Source organism: Oryzias latipes, chromosome 10 (genome assembly GCF_002234675.1).
Source record: "Oryzias latipes chromosome 10, ASM223467v1".
NCBI classification, from domain to species: Eukaryota; Metazoa; Chordata; class Actinopteri; order Beloniformes; family Adrianichthyidae; genus Oryzias; species Oryzias latipes.
In genome coordinates, this window is record NC_019868.2 from 15,784,381 (window position 1) to 15,806,236 (window position 21,856).

Consider the following 21,856-nt stretch of genomic DNA (forward strand, 5'->3'; position numbering starts at 1 on the left):
CCCATGCAAACTGACAGCAGAAATCCCTGACGTTGCTTTTAACTCACCACACCAACAGTAATATGTGTGCCGGATTCAGCTAAGTGCAGATCTATAGGAGTTTCCAAAGGGGGAGGACGCACATTCATGTAGGTGAATCCACATGCGTGTGAGCACCATTACAGGCATAAATATGTGTTTTTGCGCGATAGAGCTTATCTGTAATAGAGGAAATGCAGGCATACAACAACAGCAGTGGTCCTTACAGCTGCCAAGGTTTACAGTTGTAACTTTTACCGCAGAAGGCCTTAAAGATAAGCCCTCAGCAGATAACCACCACCGCACACCAGAAACCAGACAGCAGAGGGGTGGGGACAACAGTCAGGTGTGTGGAGGGCTACATGTTATAAATCACACGCAGCAATTTAAAATAAACGTTGGACATTTTCTGCTATAAATCATTTAGACCTGAGTACAGGGATGATGCAGACTTCTTTCACATGAGATAAATATTTATTGCATGTGCTTGCTGACGTTGCTTATATTCTATATAATCAGTGGTTACTGTATAATAAATGTTATTTTTTGGAAAAATTTATCGAAAGCATGGTCACCAAAATGTCTTGTGATAACAAATTTGAAATAGCTTTAAGATAAATGGATGTTGTGATATAAAAATGTTAGTAGTCATTTCTAAATTGAGATCACAAGAAAAACTATTCAGTGTAACCATCAGATCAATGTCAGAGCTCATTTGCATTTTAGTTTTTTTCCCTACTGAAGCATTTCTTCTTGACATCAACTCAATTTTGGATCAGTCACTGCAGGTCAGTGGCATGATTGACGTGTGTGTTTGTGCATGAGCATGAGGTGTGACTGTCGGCATGGATGTTTGTCAACAGCAAATCAATTTCTGCACAGAGGTCGGCTTGCTCTGTGGAGGAAGGATATTATCCCTGTTTTAGAACAGCGACTAACAAAAAGTCACAACGCTGAAATGCTAGTTTGACAAAAAAATAATACATTTCAACAAATATAAACCAGGAAAATGTATATATATATATGATGGGAATTACTGACAGAAATTATAATAACACAGCCCCTTCAGGAATATTCAAACAATGCAATTTACTCTAATAGAAGGGTTTTATGACTTTGTTAAGACCGTAGTTAAGTGGCTCTTGCTTTAATTGCTGTTGGGATTGCAGCAAATTTAAAATGCTGCTGAAATCTATGCTGCCACACTCTCACTAAAAGAGAAATGGAACTGAGGTAATAGAATGAAATGTTCTCTGCTCTGCTAGATATCTGGTAAATTCCCCCCTCTAATTTTAGGAACGATAACCAGCAGCTAAAGAAATGTACTTAAACAACTTAAATAAGGGGCTGGAGTACACCATAATGGGGTTTTTTGGGAGAAAATTGACAAAGGTATGTGTAGGTCTGTGACTTATGCAGGTTCAGGAGACAGGTGAGCTTGAACCACATCCTCCAAGGTTACAAGAATGTCTGTGATACAAATGGAAACAAGTCAAATCAATTGCCTTGCTTCCTGCTCTGACAGGTGCTCACCTCCACTCCCTCATGGCTGTAGTGATTACACACCCCTGCAACTTGGCTCACCCAGACTCCCCCCCTATAGTATAAATGTGCCTCCTCATGTGCCTCATTGATTTGCAGCTTTACACCCTCTTCCCGGTCAGGAGGGCATTTTTTGTCTTTTTCTTTACTTTCACACGTTTCTCATCAATTTATCTGCATTCAGTCAAGCATGTCAATTAACTACCAGGAAGCCATTTGTTACCATTTGAAAGAGTTGCCCCATCTGCGAGGAATATAATAGGCTCAGTTCTCAAATTAGTAATCAAAATAAATCAAGGAGGATGGGATGAAGACACTTTTAGTGTCTTCACCTTCATATTTCCCAAAAAACACAGCTTCCTACTCAATATTGAGCCAGCACAAAGCTGTGGTTGGCTCATCCAGAACTCTTTGTTTTGACTGTCCTTCACTGAGGAGCTTCACGGGCGACTGTGTGTGTGAGGTTATTCTTTGATAAAAAAAAAAAAAATAAAAAAAAACTGTTGTACATAGATAGATTTTTGTATGATGACAAAAACAAATGCTGTTATCTGTGTTTTTGTAAAAGAGCCTGATTAAGTACAACTAAGAAAACACAATTTTATTGAGGCAAGGTCAAACGTTTAGACAGCAAAAGCTGAATCTTAAGAAAGTAAAAAGACTCTGTTCTAAATCTTGCAAGAAAACAAATTTTATTAACCTTTTTTAAACAGGCAAAATAATCTTAGTTTAAGGAAACCTGTCTTAGTGACTAGTATTAATTTTTCAATTGACACTTTCTCTTGCTTATTTAAAGAAAGTTTTTTTAAATATTCAGATTTTTTTCTGATTTCTAAAGGGCCTCTTTTTTTGCTGTGTGCTAAGAGCATTGAATGAGAGTTTTAAAAAAAAAAACAGTGACTTTGCATGCAAACAATTGCCCCCCAACCTCTTTGCCATCTGTAGATAACTGATGCTAAAAGGTAGACACTATCAGGGAGGCCATGTCTGTCATACAGCTTGGAGGAACAGCAGGGCTGATGCTAACAGCTGTGTATTCCAGCAGGTTCTGTTCTTTGATCCATAAGGCTGTGACAACTATCATGTGAAATGTAGTGCTCTTTTTTAAGCTGTCAGAAGCGTGGCTTATAGTCATGTAAATAACTGCATGTAAAAACCGTATTGTTCCAGCACAAAAATTATTTTAGAGAAGATTATTGTCCACCAATATTAATTTGTTCTTGGTTACTTATTGTTTGAGCAAAACCATATATTTTATTAAAGACTTCTTTTAGGAAAGAAATGTCAGGGAAATGTCACTTTATGGAATGGAAAGACTTTATAGCAGCTGATAGGTATAAATCCTGCACATTAATACTCCCATATAAAGTTTCAAACAGAGAGCCTTGGGATACATGAAAAATGAGTGCCCTCTGCTGTGAGCAATGAAAGATCTAAAGGTTGGCTTCAAAATCCAGTAATTTGTGTTCTGTGCAATAGTTAGTTTTCCCACTTTCATCTACCTTGGAAAAGACGGTTGTTGTTCACCTTTTGGCATATCCCTTTAGGGTCACCACAGTGAATCAGCTTTGTGGTTTGGCAGAGATTTTTTACGCCGGAGGCCCTTCCGGACACAACCCTGTAGGGCCCAGACTTGGGCCCCCTTGTGGCTACATAGGCGGTAGAGTAAAGGGTCTTGCCCACGGACCCACTCTGGATGAACCTCATTGTGCCCCCTGGGAATCGAACCCTGGTTTCCCATGTGCTGGTCAATGCACTCCTGCGTTAAATGCATTCAAATAACTAAAAGAATTCCTAATAAAATGTTTACCCAAAATATTTTGAAAGCTGTTGGGTGATAAGGGCACCATTTTTATTAAAAACCATTTCATTTGGTAGTTTTGGGAAAAGGTATTTTATGAGGGGGGAACTTCAAGTGTTGATATATTCTAAAGGGTGAAATGTTTTGGTTTAGCTAAAAGAAATGATTAAACCTAGAAAAAAACATTGCTTATTGAAAAGCCTTTTTTCTTCACAACAGTTTCATTAAAAGTTCCTAAATCTTTGGAATGGACTTTGTATTTAAAAGTGTTGGAAAAATGCAAAGGAGTGGGGAAAAATACAATCGTTTGAAATTTTAAAAGATTTATTAAAAATGTTTGCCAGTGTAATTCAAAATGTTTACATTTTCTAAAAGGTTTTCTCTGCACCAGCATTCCCTTTTTCTCCATGCAGTTCCCTCTTTCCCACCTGCTGTCCACACGTACACACTCACAGAGGTATATGCATTCATTTGACTTTCAAAGTTGCAGGTATGAGTTTTGCTGGAGAGGAGTGCAAGAGTGTGCACACTGTGTTACATAATTGATGCTCCATATTACCTTACATGCTCACTGTGCTGGCTGGGCAACAAACAAAGCTCGCTCATGAACTATTCACTGGATGATTCAAAAACAGAAAAATGATTCTGCGGGATCCCGAGTGCACCACAATGCTGGATGCCTCAACCTTCGAGCATCTTCTTTCACTGTTCTGATTAGGGCTTAAGTGGACTAAAAATATGTCACGTGTTCACCAGAATGACAATAAAGCATATTCATTTTTTTAAAGCTATGATTTTAAAACAGTTACTGTTTTCTCATTTAACCCTTGTGCTATCTTAGATGACCCCACCCTTGCATTGATGTGTTCTCCCTACCATGACAAAGGTGGATAAAGGTGGAAAGATTTCATGTAATCCATGGACACCAGTGAGGTTCACAAATCATTTAAGAAAAAAGGTTCAGCGCACTGTCTAGTGGGTCTAGATGACCCAACTCCCAATGTTAAAGTGCCTAGGATAGCACAAGGGTTACAGGACTGCATCTCATAAGATTCCTTTAATATTTGTTGTGAGGGAAGAAAAAAGCAATAAATATGTTTAATTGTGAACACATTTTTGTTTGGTTTGGTTCATTTTATAGATAAAAACCTAATAATTTATTGTTGCAAAGTACTGTTCACTTACTCATTAGCTTTATATCAGGAAATAAATATTATCTTAAAATGAATATAACTTTTAAATAAACGTATAAAACCAAAATATTTAATTTAAACAAATGTAAGAAATAGGTATGGAAGCATATTGCATTCATTAAAAAAACATGCAGTCTTCACTCTATTTTCTGTTTGTGATTTTCGTTCCTAATTTTCTTTTTAACTACTAAAGCAAAGAACTACAAACAGGTTGGGCACTAACTTCCTCTGCTCGTGAAAACTATAAGATGACCTGCAATTAAAAACCACAATGTGACCAAGTCTGTTTGTAGTTCTTAAAAAAACAGAAGGAAAAACACCAAAAATTTAGAATGAAAAACACCTGTTTATTTTTTTCTGTTTTTTTATTGAGTACAATACGCTTCCATAAACAATTCCATGAATGTGTGTTCAGTTGAACAGTTTAATATAACAACCATCTTCTGGTTTAGTCACTTTGCTTTGCCAATAATGAGAATGCTCATGAGGAAAACCATGATGAAGAAAATCCACATGAAGAACCTGTCCATCACTTTAGCTATCTTCTTCCATTCTGCTCCTTTAACACACGTGGCCCTCTGCTCTCGAAAACAGTTGGCAATAAACTCCACATTTTGCATCAGCTTGTTGTCCATTTTGGGAATGCCACCCCTGTGGCTGCAGAACACGCACGACCTAAAGGTCACAGTGGGACAGTTCAGCAAAGGCGGCTTGTCTTCAGGGCAGCAGGGAAGCTTCTGGTCCTCAGGACAACAGGGAACCTGTCTATCTTCTGAACTAAAGTCAGTCATAGGGATTTTTTCATTGGAACCTTCATATTTTCCAGGTGAAAAACTGGAAAAGCATTCATTCTCTTCTCTCATGATGTGGTGCTGGACTTCTACTCTGTGCTGCTGTTGTACAAGAGAGGCCTGAGACCGGGGCGGTTTGTATTTGTGACTCTGCCAGTCCTCTTGGCTGTGGTGGCTTCCAGGTCTACCGTTTGCGTGTATGTGAGAATGCTGGTTGGAAGCATCATCTTTGAGGCCATGGGACGACTGAAGGGAGGCAGAAGCACAGTTCTCCCCCACTTCATAAACAAAGAAGATCTTGGACATGTAGTCAATGATGAGTACTTTAGCCCAGTGTGGAACTGGCTTGGCTTCTGCACCACAGAAGTGAATGTTCATGATGAAGATGGTGAGGGCCGTGGAGGCTGTGACCATGGTCATGGTGGCAATGTAGTACTTCCCTGTGTAACAAATAGGAAAAATGCACATTTCTCTATCATTTTTGCTTTCAGGAAATGCAGCAAAACACCTCTTACCTATGAGCGGAACGCTCTCTGATGGTGGCATGCTTTCAGCCACCATCAGCTGGAAAACAGTGAGAGCCAGGAGAACTGTCACCCCAAGCGAGACCTTCTCCCCAGAGTCTGCTGGCAGGTAGAACCCCAAAGGAGCCAGAAAGGAGATGAGGAAGCATGGCAGGAGGAGGTTGAAGATGTAAAAGGAAGAGCGCCGTTGCAGCAACACTGTATATGTGATGTCTGGGTATGGATCAGAGCAGCAGCCATACATTATGACATTCTTAGTGGCGGGCATCCCATGGCACTCCCACTCCACGTTTTCCACAAAGTCTGACAGGTCACCACTGTCCATGCCCATATAGATGTCAACCTAGAATTGGGAAAGGAAAATATGAGGCTTTAAAGCTCTTTAAAGTTCCTCGCATCTTTTGATTGATTGTAAAAGCATTCCCAGTGGTCTTTTGATTATGATTATACTGTTTTTAGCGTATATCAAAGGAACCTTTGTTGTTTTCTTGGACAGTTTCCGCAAAGCAGCAGTAGTTGCCTCTTAATTGTGGCAGGGACTATTGGTATGAAGCAAGACCGCCCCAACTTCCCGTCATACATCTATTTACATGTTCTCCTGCTAGCTTACTGCACCTCACATTCACAACTTAACATTGAACCCAAGCAATATCGAAGCTATCCAGCAGTATAGTTTGGATTCAGATGCCAGCTCAGAACAGGAAAATGAAGACCTACATGGATCTATTGGTGTAAAACACATGTGTCAAACTCAAGGCCCCCCATGTCATTTTATGTGGCCCGCGAGAGCATAAAAGTTTTTTATTTCTTGAAATAAAAACTAAAAATTGGTGTGTATTTATTCATGTCTGGGGGAATCTGACTTGAAATATCAGATTGGGCAACTATACATTAGGACTTAAACACTGTCCATATAACCTAACCTGACAGAATCAAATTTAAAAGGATTTATGCTAGAGTAACAAGCAAACATATGTTTTCTATGCAACTGTAATTGTAACTTTAAAAAGTTATAATAAATAAATTATCAGTTATTTAACATTAAGGAGTAGTTACATTTATTTTTCAATACATTTAGTTACATGTATAAATTATATCTGGCCCTTTGAGGGCAGCCACTGTGCTGATGTGGCCCTCGGTGAAAATGAGTTTGACACCCCTGGTCTGATGCATCAGAATGGAGCGGAGCAGGGAGCTTGTGCCCCACCAACTGTAGCTCCTATGTTTTTTCTAGCTGCATTTTTCTGTCTGCTCCTGATTCACAGCAATGTGAGTAAAGAAATACTCTTTAATTCAATTTTAACCTTAATCTATTTCATATATGTCCTCCACCATCAGAAAATGCCACAAGAACATTTTAAATACACCATTTTAATGGGATAATTCACTAAAAAGCTGAAAACTAAATCATTTTGCAAGTTTTTAGGAATATAGAAGATGTTTTTCTGTCTTGACCAAGATTTTTCCTACAGATTTGGTTACATATTACCCTGAAGTCTTATTTTTTGATAAAAGCGTTTGCTAAATCTAAATCTAAAAACATGTTCAAACATACAACTCTAAAAAGAACTTTCTTATTTGAATTTTAGTCGTACTTCTTACCTGGTTTCCATTATAGGTCCAAGAGCCAAAAGTGAGATTGCATTCCTGACTGTCAAAGGGAAAGTAGGACACATCAACAACACAGGAGCTCTTGGTGATGGCAGGAGCATCCCATGTTATTTCTCCATTGTAGCGAAGCTTCACATTGGTGTCCATTGGTCCTGAGAAATCATCATCGGCTCTGGAAGAGCAAGTTCACTTGAGAAGATAATTTACATGTTTTACGTAAATGGATGTAGTAAACATTTCTCAATTGTGTCTCCTAGTTAATATGTGTGTAATATGGACGTTTCCCACAGTTTTATTATCAGAGCACTTTCATTCCCTACATGCACATTTTAAACTGCTTTGAATAAATAAAAAAATGTGTTGTTTAAGAATGTCCTTTAAATAAACACTTAAAAGTAATTTAATTGTTGAGACTTATGTTTTAAACTCCCGAGGTTGTTGCTTTTGTCACACAGGTTCCATTCATTTTTGCGTGACTTCATTTTCTTTCTAGAGCAATTTGCAGCCAAGCCATGAGGCGGGAATGGTCCCACTGGATAATGGAATGAACCAATCCCCCTAGTGGCTGACCTTAGTAATGTCTGTCTTGCTGCTTTTCCAGAACTCGGACGGATGGACGGATGGATGGACGGATGGATGGATGGATGGATGGATGGATGCTAAGTGGCAGCATGTTACAATTGTGCACACATTTTCTGAGGCACCTTCATGCAAACAAGCTTTAAAAAAAAATCTTAAAAAGTCATAACTGATTTTGCTCAACATTTAAAGCTAATCTGCTGAAATTTCACATGGATTGGTGACCTGAGTCAAGAATTAGTGTTGCATGCTTACTTATTATAGAGAACAAGGTCAGGCCTCCATACCAGGCTGCTTGGAATGTGGATGACGTCCAGACCATCATAGTCGTCTTTGTTCCACTTTAGGTAAGCATCATGCCATGTCTGCCTGATCCACAGGTAGGCTATCAGCACCTGGTTTCTCTCATCCTTCACACACAATAATGGGTACACTCATTCAAGAGGTTTTGATAAAAAAGCATACAAAAGGCTGTTTATAGCACCGCTGAGGTTCTTTTTCATTCCCTTTTACTTTAAAGACATTTTCCCTGTGAGTCAGAAGTCTGCTCTGTTCCTTGTAATATTATAACCTATTGTCACTTTTAATATAAGTCTTAGAAAGAACTGCTGCAACCTGCGTAAGTTTATAAAATTGTGCTGCCTGTCTAAGTTTCATGATCCTTTTTCCAGTGTTTGGCTGTTATCACATATATAAAGAAGTCAAATCTTTGCCAAGTATAAGGAGTCAGACAAAGCTTATCCCAAAACTAAACGTTTTGAATTTTTCTAATGAGAAAAATAAATTGTTTGAATAAATTATTTTAAAATGGAAACTTCCAGGATGGAATGCACCTAGTTTTTTTCACAAGTTTAGTGTCTGAACACACAAAAACGCAGATTTGTGCAGAGGACTTCCAAAGACCTTCTTGTTCTCCCTCATCAGCCCCGCTCATACATACACTCCTCCGATTAACATAACGGCTGTAACCCAGACCTGTCTGTCAATATCAGGTGAATAAAGGCCCATAACAAAAGAACACATAACCACTATGTGTAACAAAAAACCACAGCACACGCAAACACACACTCATATCTCCTCATTGCTCTCGGCTTGCATCTACTCAACCATGTCGGACTTGAGCACACATATAAAGACTCTTTACATTCAGGTGGAAAAAGTGTCTGTTTTATTTTAAAATGCAGAAAAAATCTTGAAACCACTTGAATTCACCTCAACTTAAACACAACAAGAACTTCCCCTTCATAAAAACTGTATAAGGAGTGTCAATAAATTTCCTATAAATTCATTAGACAGTCAGCAGTGGAAAAAATATTTAAAAAATAAAAAGAATAATAGGTTTTTTCATCTCTATTTCCATTTTTAGTTTCTCCAATCAGACCTTTCAGTGAGTATGTTCGCCTTTTTCAGCTTTGCGAGGTTCAAATTCTGTTTTTTCCGCTGCCATGTGTAACAGTAAGTTACACATGGGGTGGATGTACCTGCATACCTTTACTCACCATGTCTTTGATCTGAGAGAGGGTGACCTGTAAGGTGACATTAAGGGCACTGTCTGTGTCCTCCACAGGGCGCAGAGCATTGGAGTAATTCTCCATCAGATCATTCAGCAGTTTCTGAGCATATTGACCCTGTGCACTGTGAACCGCTTCAACCGAGAAAAGAAAAGGAGCCAAGTATGTAACTGTTCCGTTTTAACTTTACAGTAGATGCTTTCAATGCAGTTTTTTAATTGCACTTACCTTTAGGAAGCAACACAGCCAGGAAAAAAGTAAGAATCATTTCAAGTGTTTTTTGGGATGTCTCAAAGAAGAAACTGAAGGGATCTTCAAGCAGCAACCAAAACAAAAGTTCCTTCCCTGGAAGGCCAACTTCATGTTCTTCCAACCCCAACTGCGCTTTTCTGCAAACAGCAATGCACCGGCTCACACAGCCATCCTCACTGCTCTCACCCCCTGACAGGGGGAGGCAACGTGTCTGTTGGCTGGAAGACGGAATAAAACTCCAGCTATCACATGGCACAAACAGACGGAGGGAAACAGGATGCCCCCGAATCATCGCCGCACCACACACAACAGTTTTTAACCTGTTGTTGATGTGCAGCCAGGTGGGCTGAATGTCTGCTTGTGTCACAAAAGAGGCTAAAGGGAATGTTCTCAAGTTTAAATATGAGTTGTATTTGAATCTCAGAGAAAATGATGTCTTTTTAGAAGGTAATTATTTTTTTCAAAAATGTATCCAATGTATTTTTTCACCTAATAGTCTAGGGCAAACCTTAAGAAAAGAAAAATATGTCCAGTAATGCTTAGAAACACAAAAGAAATAAAGAATTTTATATTAACATTGACAACCAGTACTAGGATTTTTTTAAGGCTAACTTCTCTTCTTTAAGCCAGGATTTTCCCATTGAAACAAAATTCAAAGTATTTGGATATTTGAAGAGAGTTCGTTTGTGATTAAGATTTTTTTTTCAAAGAGTAAATCTTTATTTAGTTAAAATTACAGTGGGAACTAATAATTCCTATATGCTGATATTGTAAGTTAGATAGATGACTTTACTTTATTAATCCCACAATGGGGAAATTTCATTTATCTGTGGCAGCAACACGACATTCAGAAATAATCTATATAATATAACATCAATAAAGGACATCACAAATTACATTTATATTAGATAATTAAAAATATTACTAAAATTATTATGAAAAATTATTATGAAAAATGAGATTCTTATTAAATAAAGAAATAAATATTAAATAAATACAGCTGCAAAAGTGTAAAAAACATGCGGTCTGCAAAACATGTAAACTGTAAAAAAACATTACAAATTTTTTCAAAATACAGAAATAACTAATGAAGTTCACACCAAGAACAAAAACAAACAACTGTTCAGGAACAAAAAACAATTTAAAATTGAAAAACAACAACTACAACAAAAGTAAATGAATCAATGACTAAACAGAAAAACACCCCTGGGACCGTGGAGTGTCACTTTGACACGGTGTAAGTTTAAGTTATAGTAAATTCTGTTTAAATATATTCATTTTCATTGGTATTACAGAGCAGCTATAAATAGTATTACAGGCAACTTTTGTTTTTCAGCTTGTCTGATCACTCTAGCCACAAATTCATCCAACAGAGAAGAAAATATGTCTATGTAAATATATTAACATTCTTTAATTAGTGCTTGTTTGAAGTCCAAAAGCTTTTTTTATAAAACTTTGATTTTATTCTAACTTTTCAAACTCAAACTTCCATTTTTTTGTCCAACTTATTTGTAATTAAAAAGAACGTGTTTAATAATTAAATCTTCTGTTTTCCTAAAGTGTTTGAACCCAAAGGTTGAATCTATTTCAGGAAGTTTTTCAGGCAAGTGTTTATTAATCTGTTATTATTACTATTAAAAACAATTTAATGTCTATGAATCTAATAAACAAATGATGCTGTTTCTTTCCCGGTTAAAGGAGTTCAGAAAACAGCAACTTATGTAACATTTTGTTGTTTTTGTAGGGAATGAAACATTCTCTTTTATTGACAGCGTGAATAAACACTTGGGGCTTTATTCAGATGCAGTTTGTGAAGTCAAATTTATTTCAAAATCTGCTTCTTAACAAACCATATTTGACAACCATGATTATGGTGTCAGGAACTTCTACTTTCAGTATGATGTGTGAGCTCTGTAGGGGGTTTCTTTGAGCACTCGGCAGACTGTCCTCGGGGTAAATATGCAGAAACAGTCACTTTACAGAGGATGGGCAACTGTCTTCCACGGGTTGTACTTGAGATTATTTTTTTCTATATAGAACGTTAAACTCCAGATAACCCTCAGACCGACATGCTATATTTTAAGCCACGTTACAACTATTGCTGTCTTAACCTCTATTTATATATTTATATATATATATATATATATATATATATATATATATATATATATATATATATATATATATATATATATATATATATATATATATATATATATATATATATATATATATATATATATATATATATATATATATATATATATATATATAGAGGACCAGAGCATGCCAGAAAGCATTCATAATAGGTCTGCACACCTTTTGATCAAGAATGTCAATTAGCAACACCTGCATGCGGTCTTTGTCCGTCCTTCAAATTGACATTTTCCTTTTTTGTTGTAACGTACAAAATGGGGAAATCATTTATCCTTTATTTTCCTTTCTAAGGTTAAAAGCAACTACTGATATTTTTACATCACAAAGTAGGTCAAAGTAGGTTCACCCTCATCTCAGAAGGATGCCTGGTTACCTGTATGCAGCGCAAAGATGCCAGGGCACAGTACTACAATCCAGCATCGTTTTACTTTTTACTGTATTAGGTACAGGATTGTACCTAATATATGAAAAATGAGGGGGAACATGTTTTTACCATCCATGCTACGTTCTTCTAAAATGCTCTGCGCCATCGGGAGGTAAACAAAGCTACCCAGAACCCAGTTCTGCACAAATATCGACTAAAGATGTGCACGGATCTGCATAAGCCGTGGAAATTCTTCAACCATAGAGCGGTTGTTCCATTTACACTGTGATGCAACTCCCTGTAGGTTACATTTATGTTGGTCTGGCATTAATTTCACCCCACCCCCCAATCACATTTCTATTCAAATGCATGCATGGCAAAACAACCTCATAAACAAATGTTGAAAGCTTCACAGCAGCAAGAATATAATATTTAGGTCTTCTAGAACTAGTTAGGTATTCTGGAAAAGGTTTTTAATGAACTGAATATTTTTGTCCTGGTGGTCATTTAATCTTACAACACAAATTTTGAAATAGAACAGAAAGAACAAACAGATTAATTTACACTGACTTTAATATCTTTATTTACAGATGGATCATTGACATTTATCCGTTTGTGTGATTAAGATGATGCATTCAAAGTCATTTTGAACAGTTGACATCCAGACTTGTCACAGGTTGTGTTACTGTAGAGGATTGGTTGAAAACTTCTGCTAAAATTTTTGTAGGTTTAAGGGCAAAATAATGGATTGCTTTAGATGTGGTGTTGGGACACTTAAAAAAAAAAGTCAACAACATGTGTAGAAATAGGCTTCTCCCCCAGACTGCAGTGGAGCCCCCTTCAGGAGAGGAGCATCACTGCTGCTGTGTGAACACCGGGAAGACGCTTTGAACGGGTCTCTGGTGTATGGAAAAAGCCAACCTGTATGATACATGGTGCGATGCATAATGTGTTTAGTTCATGCATATTAGGGCAATCGGGGCATACTCCATTTTCCTGCGATTGCCCACAATTCAATAGTTTGCCCGGATTTCAACACCACATGTGTAACGTCGAAAAAATAACTCAGTAAAGATGCACTTTTCTGTTTTAAGAGGACTTATTGTAAGGGAGTCATAATTTCAAATGTAAAAAAAATAGAAAGAGATGTATTTTAAAATGGTATGATCCAACTTCTTCACTGTTTAGAAGACAGACACAAAGTGTCTCAAGTCTTGACCAGATCAACAAAATATGAAAACTCTTGGCTCACTCCTAAAAAGCATAACAAAAAAGGTGATCAAAGATGAAAAAATATGCACTGCATAGGCAAGAATAAGCTGATAACAGCTGCTTCTTGGACTGAACCAAAACAAAAAGCAGGGAGATACACGGACAGATGTGGGGAAGGGCTATTACTCTGGACTTTGCTCTTGAAGGAGGTGACATGGGCTTCTGATTGTAGAACCGAGCTGAACGTTGAACCAGCATGAAAGGGACCAGAGGTCAACGCTCACAGAGCAGTTGATTGGAGTGCGGTACAGTATATGTGTGACAGGATGGGCGAACTGGGGAGGAGTGGAGGTGAGTCTGCTGTCAAACAGAGGGTTCCAGAAAAAACGTCTTCAGACAGCCGAAACTTGGATGACAACGTTGTGTTTGTGCATGTGTGCATGTGTGTGTGAAGAGAGAAAAATGGGGTTCAAGACTCGGATGAAGCGGGCACCAATTTTCAGTTACTGAGCAGGAGCTCTGTCGCCGTCTCCACATCCCAGGATTTTGATGACAACGCCACTATTACTGCATTCTAGGGAGAGAAAAAAACAAATCTTTATGTTCTCGTCTTCATTCTGCAGTACAACATAGTAGGAAATGCCATAAAAAAACAAAAGTACATACTTTTTCAAAGCCCATGGCACAGAGTTTGTCTATTTTGCGTGTGTACTCCGGACTGGAGACTGGAGCGCCTGCATAAACGTGAGACCAGAGTCTCGCCGTCTGTTTAAACATCTCTGGATTCTGCTTGTACTGTGAAGTGAACAAACATGAAACATAATCACATGCAGATCACATTTTTGCCAACAGAACTTGACAGTTTATTTGAAATTTAAGTATTTTTTTACTAAACATTGTTGATGAGTAATATTATAGTTGTAATTACATGTCAACAGCGTTTTCCTTTTTCATCACACCAGATGTGTCATGCTATAATTATGTTAATTAAGGATGTGTTGGTTTTACCCCAACAGAAAGTCCATTTTCCTTCATCAATCTGTAAGCGGTAATTGATGTCATGCATCAGAGGGTAATGTAGTTCCAGTCCCCATCTCAAAAATGTTAAAATAGTTCAATGCATTCATTGTAAACATTATACATCTCAATTTCTTTGTGCAAGCTGATCAAATATGTAAAGTGTACCCAGTGGTCTTTTAATTATGATTATGCCGGTTTTGGGCTAAATTTAAAAAACCTGTCGTTTTCTAGGACAGTTTCTGCAAGGCTGCAGGAGTTCATCAGAATTTCACCTCCTAGTTGTGAGCAGGACTGTTGGTGCAGAGTAAGCCAGTCTCCACTTGATCACCACTAGATCACCGCTACAAGCTTTTTCCAACTGAATTTTTGCTTTATCTTCTCCTGATTCAAAACGATTTGAACAAAGAAATACTCAGAAATGTAATTTTACACTTAATTTAGCTTTATACGTTTGTTTTTTGTTGTTCTTTAAAAGGGTTGGGTTGATAAAAATCGATAAATCAAGCTGAATTAATCTAAGCTAAATCAATAAACTATTCATAAAAGTACAGATTCATCTTTTATACCTTTCCTTTTCCGGTGACCTACGCAAAACAGCAGTAAAGTGAAAATCCGCCAGCTTGATGCTGACGTATAATGGAATTTCCCATTGGATGGCTAATGCTTGCTCGACCTTAACATACATTGCTGACTAAATTAACATCCTTATGTACTCACAGGCATGAATTTTCCAAACTCTTTTAAAAAACCGTTTTTATATACAAGTAACCATTTGTGGTCTAAAGCACTGTTTTTTGCTCAAATCTTCTGGAATATGGTGTAATGCTTTAGCGCAAGCTCCACCTAGTGGCCAAACCGAAACGCCTTCCAGAAGAGGAGGAACATCATGATCTGCACATTTCTGTTGGAGGGAGCTTCTCCTTTTTACAATTTTACAGTATGTGAGCTGCATCAGATTAACATGAATATCTTCAAAACATATATAATTGTTGTATTTCTATACAAATATGTCCAAATGTGTAAGCCATGTAAATTCAAAATCAAATCAAATCGAGTGGATAGTGAATTTGATCGATCCAAGCTGCGGTGAATCGGATCCAATTGATCCAAGAAATTAGTGCTGATACCCAGGCCAATTATTTTATGCATATAAGTCTATAGAAAAGTACAATTGTCTCTTGTTTATTGCAGGAGTTACGTTCCAAAAGTAATATGAGATAAGTTAAATCCATAACGTAGTCCTCTTTATTTTTTAAAGATTTTTTTCTTTTGTTTAAACTCTTAAAGTTGAAACCTACGTAAAGAAATGAGTCCAGTATCATACAATGAAAGCAAAGATCTGCTTGCGACAGAAGATTATTGTCAATTGTGGGAGTTTAATGTAGTATGTAATGTACAGGAGACACAGCACAGAGGAGATTGACTGAAAATTATCTGCAGCCAATCAGGATGAAGAACATAATGTGCTGACGGAAAAAAGCATGCAAAAATTTCACCAAAAAATCCACAAAACAATACTGCGAAAGGTGAATGGTAATATAGTGAGAGAACATTGTACAAGCAAAAGAATAAAGATCACAACCTGATTTTTTTGGTTTTTGTTTCTTGGTTGACTCAAACAGACCCACAAATTCCAAACACACTTACCTGATTGGCTACCACTGCATCCTGCGGATCATCTGGCTCTGCAGCCGCCAGCAAAGCTTGCAAAGACAAGAGGACCGTCCTCAATGTCATAGCAGCTGCCCTGAAACGACAGAGCAACAACACAGACAAATGAGGAGAAAAACTGAATGCAGATGTTTTCCAAACACATGATGGCATTCAGGCTGTAGGTTAGGATTCCAAAAAAGTGACAATTAGTCATCCTATTTGATTCTACAATTCTATTACAAATGAAGACATGACTCAGAGAGGCTTCACTGGAAGAATCACATTCAGTGCCGTTACAAAATTGTGAACTTGTTGGTGTTTTTCATCAGGTTCAATGAGAGAAACTGCGTTTACATCTGTGAAAGTAATCAAATGAGAAGCTCTGGATAAATATTGAAAATGTTATAGTATGTATAACCACATGGAGTAACTGCAAGTGCCAATAACAACCAAGACATTTCTATGACAGGAACTTGTCAAAGTTCAGTGGTGCAATGAGCAACAATTCAAAGACACACAAAAAGGGGTATAAGCAGATGAGTCATTGCTCAAGTTTCTAACAAGTGGGTGGGTGTGTAGAATCCACTGAAAAGGTGGAAAAGCTACTGATGTTTAAACCCAAACACATGTAGATCCAGCAGGTTTAATGGTGTTACATACAAACTGTAATATATTGTGGCATCCCTCGTCAGTACAAACCTATAAAGTTGTTCTAAGTTCTATTTATGACTGCACATTTTATGTGTTAAAAATATTCATTTCTTGCATTTTTTTTCCTAAAAAAGTCAGAAATTATTAATGATTGTTCTAATTGAAAAAAAATATTTAAAGGATTTGGATTTGAATGCAACAGAAAGCCGTTAAGGTGATGTTTAGACAGTATTTTCCACCACAGTGACGAATAAAACAATAAAACATTCTTAAACAGTTTCTGATTTGTAACATCTGTTACTGCATTTTGAGCATAAATGTTTCAAGATTATTATTAGTTGGGGTTTTTTTCTTGTAAGAGTCCTACACAGTACTCACACAGTGACACTTTAGTCAACAGTGTTTATTTTTTTAGACTAAGTATATTTTTTCAAGAGCATTCCTCCCTAAAGAGACTTCCAAATAAGTTTTTTTGGTAGATTTCACTAGCTTTTAAGTTACTAACTTAGTGGTCCAAGCAGCTGCTTAACATCCCGTGACGCGTCAAGACAGACAGATTTGGTGGACAGAATCCGGTTGATTTCCAAAATAAAACTTTCCTCAGTTTCATAGAATAAAATAAATGGAAATAATCGTAGTTGGTGTATGCATTTTTTCTGTCTGTGGACAAAGTGATCCACGGACCGATACCGGTCCACAGCATTAGACCATTTCCTGGCTGTCTTTTCAAAATTAAAGCTTTTTTTATTACTCAGATCAGTAATTTTGATTAAAAAGAATAACCTCTGTGTGTATGTCTTAACAACAGTTTGCAATATATCTATAGAAAACTGAACGGAGAAACAGAAAAGGAAGAAGTAACAAAAACTTTAGGTTCTAGCAACCTCTTTTTCTAACCAGAAGAGTATAATATGCAAAACAACTGGTCCAAATACTGATCATCACAGGCCTTGTAGTTGATTTATGCAAAAGCACTCGTGCTAAATCTCTGAAACATCCACACAACGTGACTGGAAACTTTGCTCATATTGGTGCTTTTGAGGTTATTAGCCAAGACTGAGCCAACCTATTCAAAAGAAAAACAACCAACTAAGACATAATTACATTTTTGTTTTTTCACGTTAAACCACTTCAAGTTGACTTTGGTTTATAAAAAAATTGTTATTTTGATTGTAACCTTAGAAAGAAGGCCAAAGGTAAATCAGTCAAAAATGTCCTTTCTTTGATGGATGAGCAGGAAGTCCTTTTGGAAGATGGAAAACGAGTCAGACGGGACAGGTAAGCAGCTTTAGTTCCTATTTGGTACACTCCAAAAGTCTTGTGCGACCTTGTATATCTTGCTTAATCATTTGGTTACAACTGAAACATTTCAAATGCAACAAAACAGGCAGTTCCTAGGAAAAGTCTGCTTCTGAAATGTGTCTAATGTAACCTGAGGTGGAGCTGATGAAAGAAATGAACGACAGCAGATCTGATAAACTACCAAGCCACACCCTTAGCCTTCAAACCGATGGAAAATACTTCTAGTCAAAATGCAGCGTTTAACCCTTTGGAATCAAGCAACACCTGACGGCGTCCTGAGGCTGTGACATCAGCTTAATGTCAAATATAAACTTATTTTAATACTCTGTGATTAAGCTTTCATTGAGTGACAGAAAGAATGTGGCAATTAGTTGTAGTTTCTAAATGAGAGTGATGTTTTATTACTTTAAAAAATGAATGTCAATTAGGGACTCCAGCTGACTATTCGGATGGAAGAAGAGGAACAAGTGCCGGCTTCAGGGCCATCATCTGAATCTGAGGACTCCAACTGCAGACTGAAAAAGGCCAACTTTACTTTATGAGGGGTTAGAGAGAGGGGAACTTTTTCATCTACCAGCACAGCGGTGAAATCACAAAAGCGTATAAGGACAAGCTTCCTGCTGCAATGAAAGGCTGTCACAACTCTGATGATGAAAATGCCGACCCTCTCTTTATTTTGGATGGGGAACGACAGGATTTTTCTAAAAATTGCGGAAATCCTGCGATGAAATGCAAAACTCCAGGTCACCGCCATTGCGGGAGGAAGGCAGTTCCCCCTGTTATAGAGGAAACAAGAGCCAGACACACCTCCAGCTGTGAGCAGATTCCAGCTGAGGAGAACACCTGGGGGGTATTCCAGAATGCAGGTTATGCCAGCTCCCATGGTAAGTTTGAGGCTAAGGAAGTTGATAACCTCAGCTTTCGGTTCCAAAAACAGAAGTATGTTTCAGGGTATGTCAAGTTGCCATAGCAACTCATGCTCTGAACAGAACCTGGTGTGGAGCAGGTTTAGTTGAAGGTTAGTTTTCAGAGAGGTGAAGCAGAATAGCGTGTCCATTTGAAGAGGATTTAGTGGATGAAGAAGCTCAGATAATACTTTTTCCACCATGAGAGGGTGATAAGACCATGTATGGATGTTGGAAAGATAAACTTTTTTACTTTGATCCAACTTCATTATTTGCTTCAATTAAGATAAATCATTTTTTGAGTTCAGTCAACTTAAAAATAACACATAGTTATCAGACAGTTATTTTACTTTTATTCAAATTAATTCAATTAAGTAGGTGTAACTGGTGCTGCTGTTAGATCGACAGCACAAGGAATGTGGGATACCATTCCCTTTGCCTGCCAGGACGAATTTGTTTAATTCTTTCTGCACCATGAGTGAGAGGGAAGGAGAGGGTAATGAGTTTATTTAGCACCCCTAGTACGGCATGATATTACAAGAACTGAAGTTAGACTCAGAGTCATGATAACTGAATATACGTTATACATGCAAATCCACACTGTGTCATTCATTTTATTGTTATAAAAATTAGTATATCTGCAGCTCAAACTAAGGCATATGAGAGTTCAAGAAAAACAATGAATTAAATTTTTTTTTAATAAAATAACAATAGCTGCAAAAAGCAGGAATTCCAGTAAAACCTTTCAAATGGGCCGCAGTTCACCCAGAGACTACTTCAAATGAAGTGGAGACACTGCCTTTGTGACAACATTAGGAAGCACACAGTATGGAGGTGCGGGACCTGTGATGTGCCTTAATGTGTTCAACTGTAACAGTAACTATTTTTATATCTGAATTTCCTCTGGAATTGTTTTCTTGTATTTTCATTTGAGACCTGCAAAACAGTTTGTTGAAAACATTTGTTTTTCAAATTATTTAATGCTGTAAAAATGGTTTGTTGAACATTTTTGGGGGTTTCCACAGCAAAATGAAACACATTTTCACTGTCAAAATGTTTTGTTTTTAAATGATTTGTGTCTAGTGAGTGAATACAACATGGAAAAATTACTAAATAAAGTTAGTGCCAATAGGTGAGGTTGTGCTGATTAAAATCATAGCAGGTAAGCTAACAATTTGTCTTCCAAATTGTAAAACATAGAGGTATATTTAAAAGTAGACAAAACTAAGATTTAGGCCCTCAGTTCCAGAGAGTTAAGAAGCAAAATACTGTCTTACACAACCATGAATGCATCAGGAAGGAAAGCTGCAACAGTGACTCACCACTGGTCTTTAAGAATGTCCAAACATATTGCACCTGTTACTGAGCTGATATTGGGATGCCAGATCTTTGTGATAAACCGCACCTGCAATTTTAAAAAATGGTTTTAAAAACACTGGGACAGCTCAACTAACTATGTTAAATCACACGTTTTTATTTAGAATAATAACTGGGAATCCTTACCTTGGGTGGATTAAATGGATATGTCTCTGGAATTTTTATTTCAAGTTGATATCTACCTCCTTAAATAAATAAAAGTAAAGTGTCAAAACAAAATGAAATGAAAGTTAACAATTTAAATTGTAACAACAGATATCAATAAAGTTTTGTTCAAAAATGACTCTGAAACCTTGTAGTACAGTAGGTACATTTTTACACAGTTTTAGCTGATGTCTCACCTTCATACGGTGTATCAGGGGGGCCTGCTATTTCCCCCTTAAGTTCTGTGAAGTTTTCATCCACCAGATCGACCTTTATCTGGTTTTTGCTGGTCTAAAAGGGACGAAAAGTGAGCAGAAAAACATCCGACATTCAGCAAAGAAGGTTGTCAAACACCAATCTGCCTACTTAGCACAAGCTGACTTTCCTCACAATTGTTGAAGTTGACCTCGACTTGTTGCACATACACATCTATATTATATACTTGTCTGTAATGTACATGTTTAAGCCAATCTATACAGCGTCAAGGCAACATGGTCATGGAAAATGAAATGCCTTCACATTACGAAAAGAGAATTTGACCAATTCACTGTAGTCACCCCAGCTAGCTTAGTAGCCATGAAATACACCCCAAGTTAGCAATGTTAGCGAAGCTCGTTTACAGCAGAAAGAGAAAATAAAATGTATTAATAGGATTCAAAATAAAATTATTTATTTGGTTTGAGACTCCGTAGAGTGACAGTCTCCTGGCTGCCGCATACGTGTGTTTTTGTACAATTTTGTGAGAGGTGCAGTTAGCTTGAGCTAACTACTAGCGACTAGCAAGCTGACAGCTGAGCAAGCAACGCGTCACTCTCATTTAGCCACGGCAAGGGCAGAAAATGAAGTGGTAAACCTGGTAACCAACCTCTTCGCTTTTAAGCACCTCCTTGAACTCCCGTTTTATCCTTTGGACTGCTATGTTGGCCATGGCTTCACCGAGTTCTGGTCCAGATGAGGCCTCGCGGCTGTCCCGACTTGTTAGCAAGGGCTAGCTTGTTCTGCTCCACAGCAGCTCCTCACTTTTTCAAATACAAATTCAAAAAAACCCGAACCAAAACACTGTCACAACCGCTACTTGGATCGTCAGTCCCACGGATCGACAACAATTTTAATTTGTTGAAGTAGTAAAACATGGATCTTTCCTAATAACTGTAGAACAAGACAATGGTTGGTGGTACTGAAAACATTATAATACCAAAGTGCAGGCAGTGTAGGGATGTCATGTGATCCGAGCCACCCTGAACCCGTC

The 21,856-nt window shown here is 37.5% G+C and overlaps 2 protein-coding genes across 2 annotated transcripts; both read right to left on the reverse strand.

The window, feature by feature from the left end:
- Positions 1-4,407: 4,407 nt before the first annotated feature.
- On the reverse strand, positions 4,408-9,750 carry LOC101173314 (neuronal acetylcholine receptor subunit alpha-9-II-like; the record flags this gene model as incomplete). The annotated part of the gene is made up of 5 exons (XM_023959483.1): positions 4,408-5,785; positions 5,861-6,212; positions 7,472-7,652; positions 8,315-8,469; positions 9,559-9,750. Coding segments are annotated over 5 exons (1,659 nt in total), but the record flags the coding sequence as incomplete, so codon positions are not given.
- A 3,148-nt stretch (positions 9,751-12,898) lies between these two features.
- Positions 12,899-21,825, reverse strand: LOC101174511 (ubiquitin-conjugating enzyme E2 K). Its single transcript, XM_004073293.4, has 7 exons — positions 21,473-21,825; positions 20,805-20,898; positions 20,590-20,648; positions 20,409-20,491; positions 16,223-16,322; positions 14,222-14,350; positions 12,899-14,129 (listed from the first exon to the last, which is right to left on the reverse strand). The coding sequence occupies exons 1-7, from the start codon at positions 21,533-21,535 to the stop codon at positions 14,055-14,057; spliced, it is 603 nt and encodes a 200-aa protein (XP_004073341.1). The 5' UTR covers positions 21,536-21,825; the 3' UTR covers positions 12,899-14,054.
- Positions 21,826-21,856: the final 31 nt, after the last annotated feature.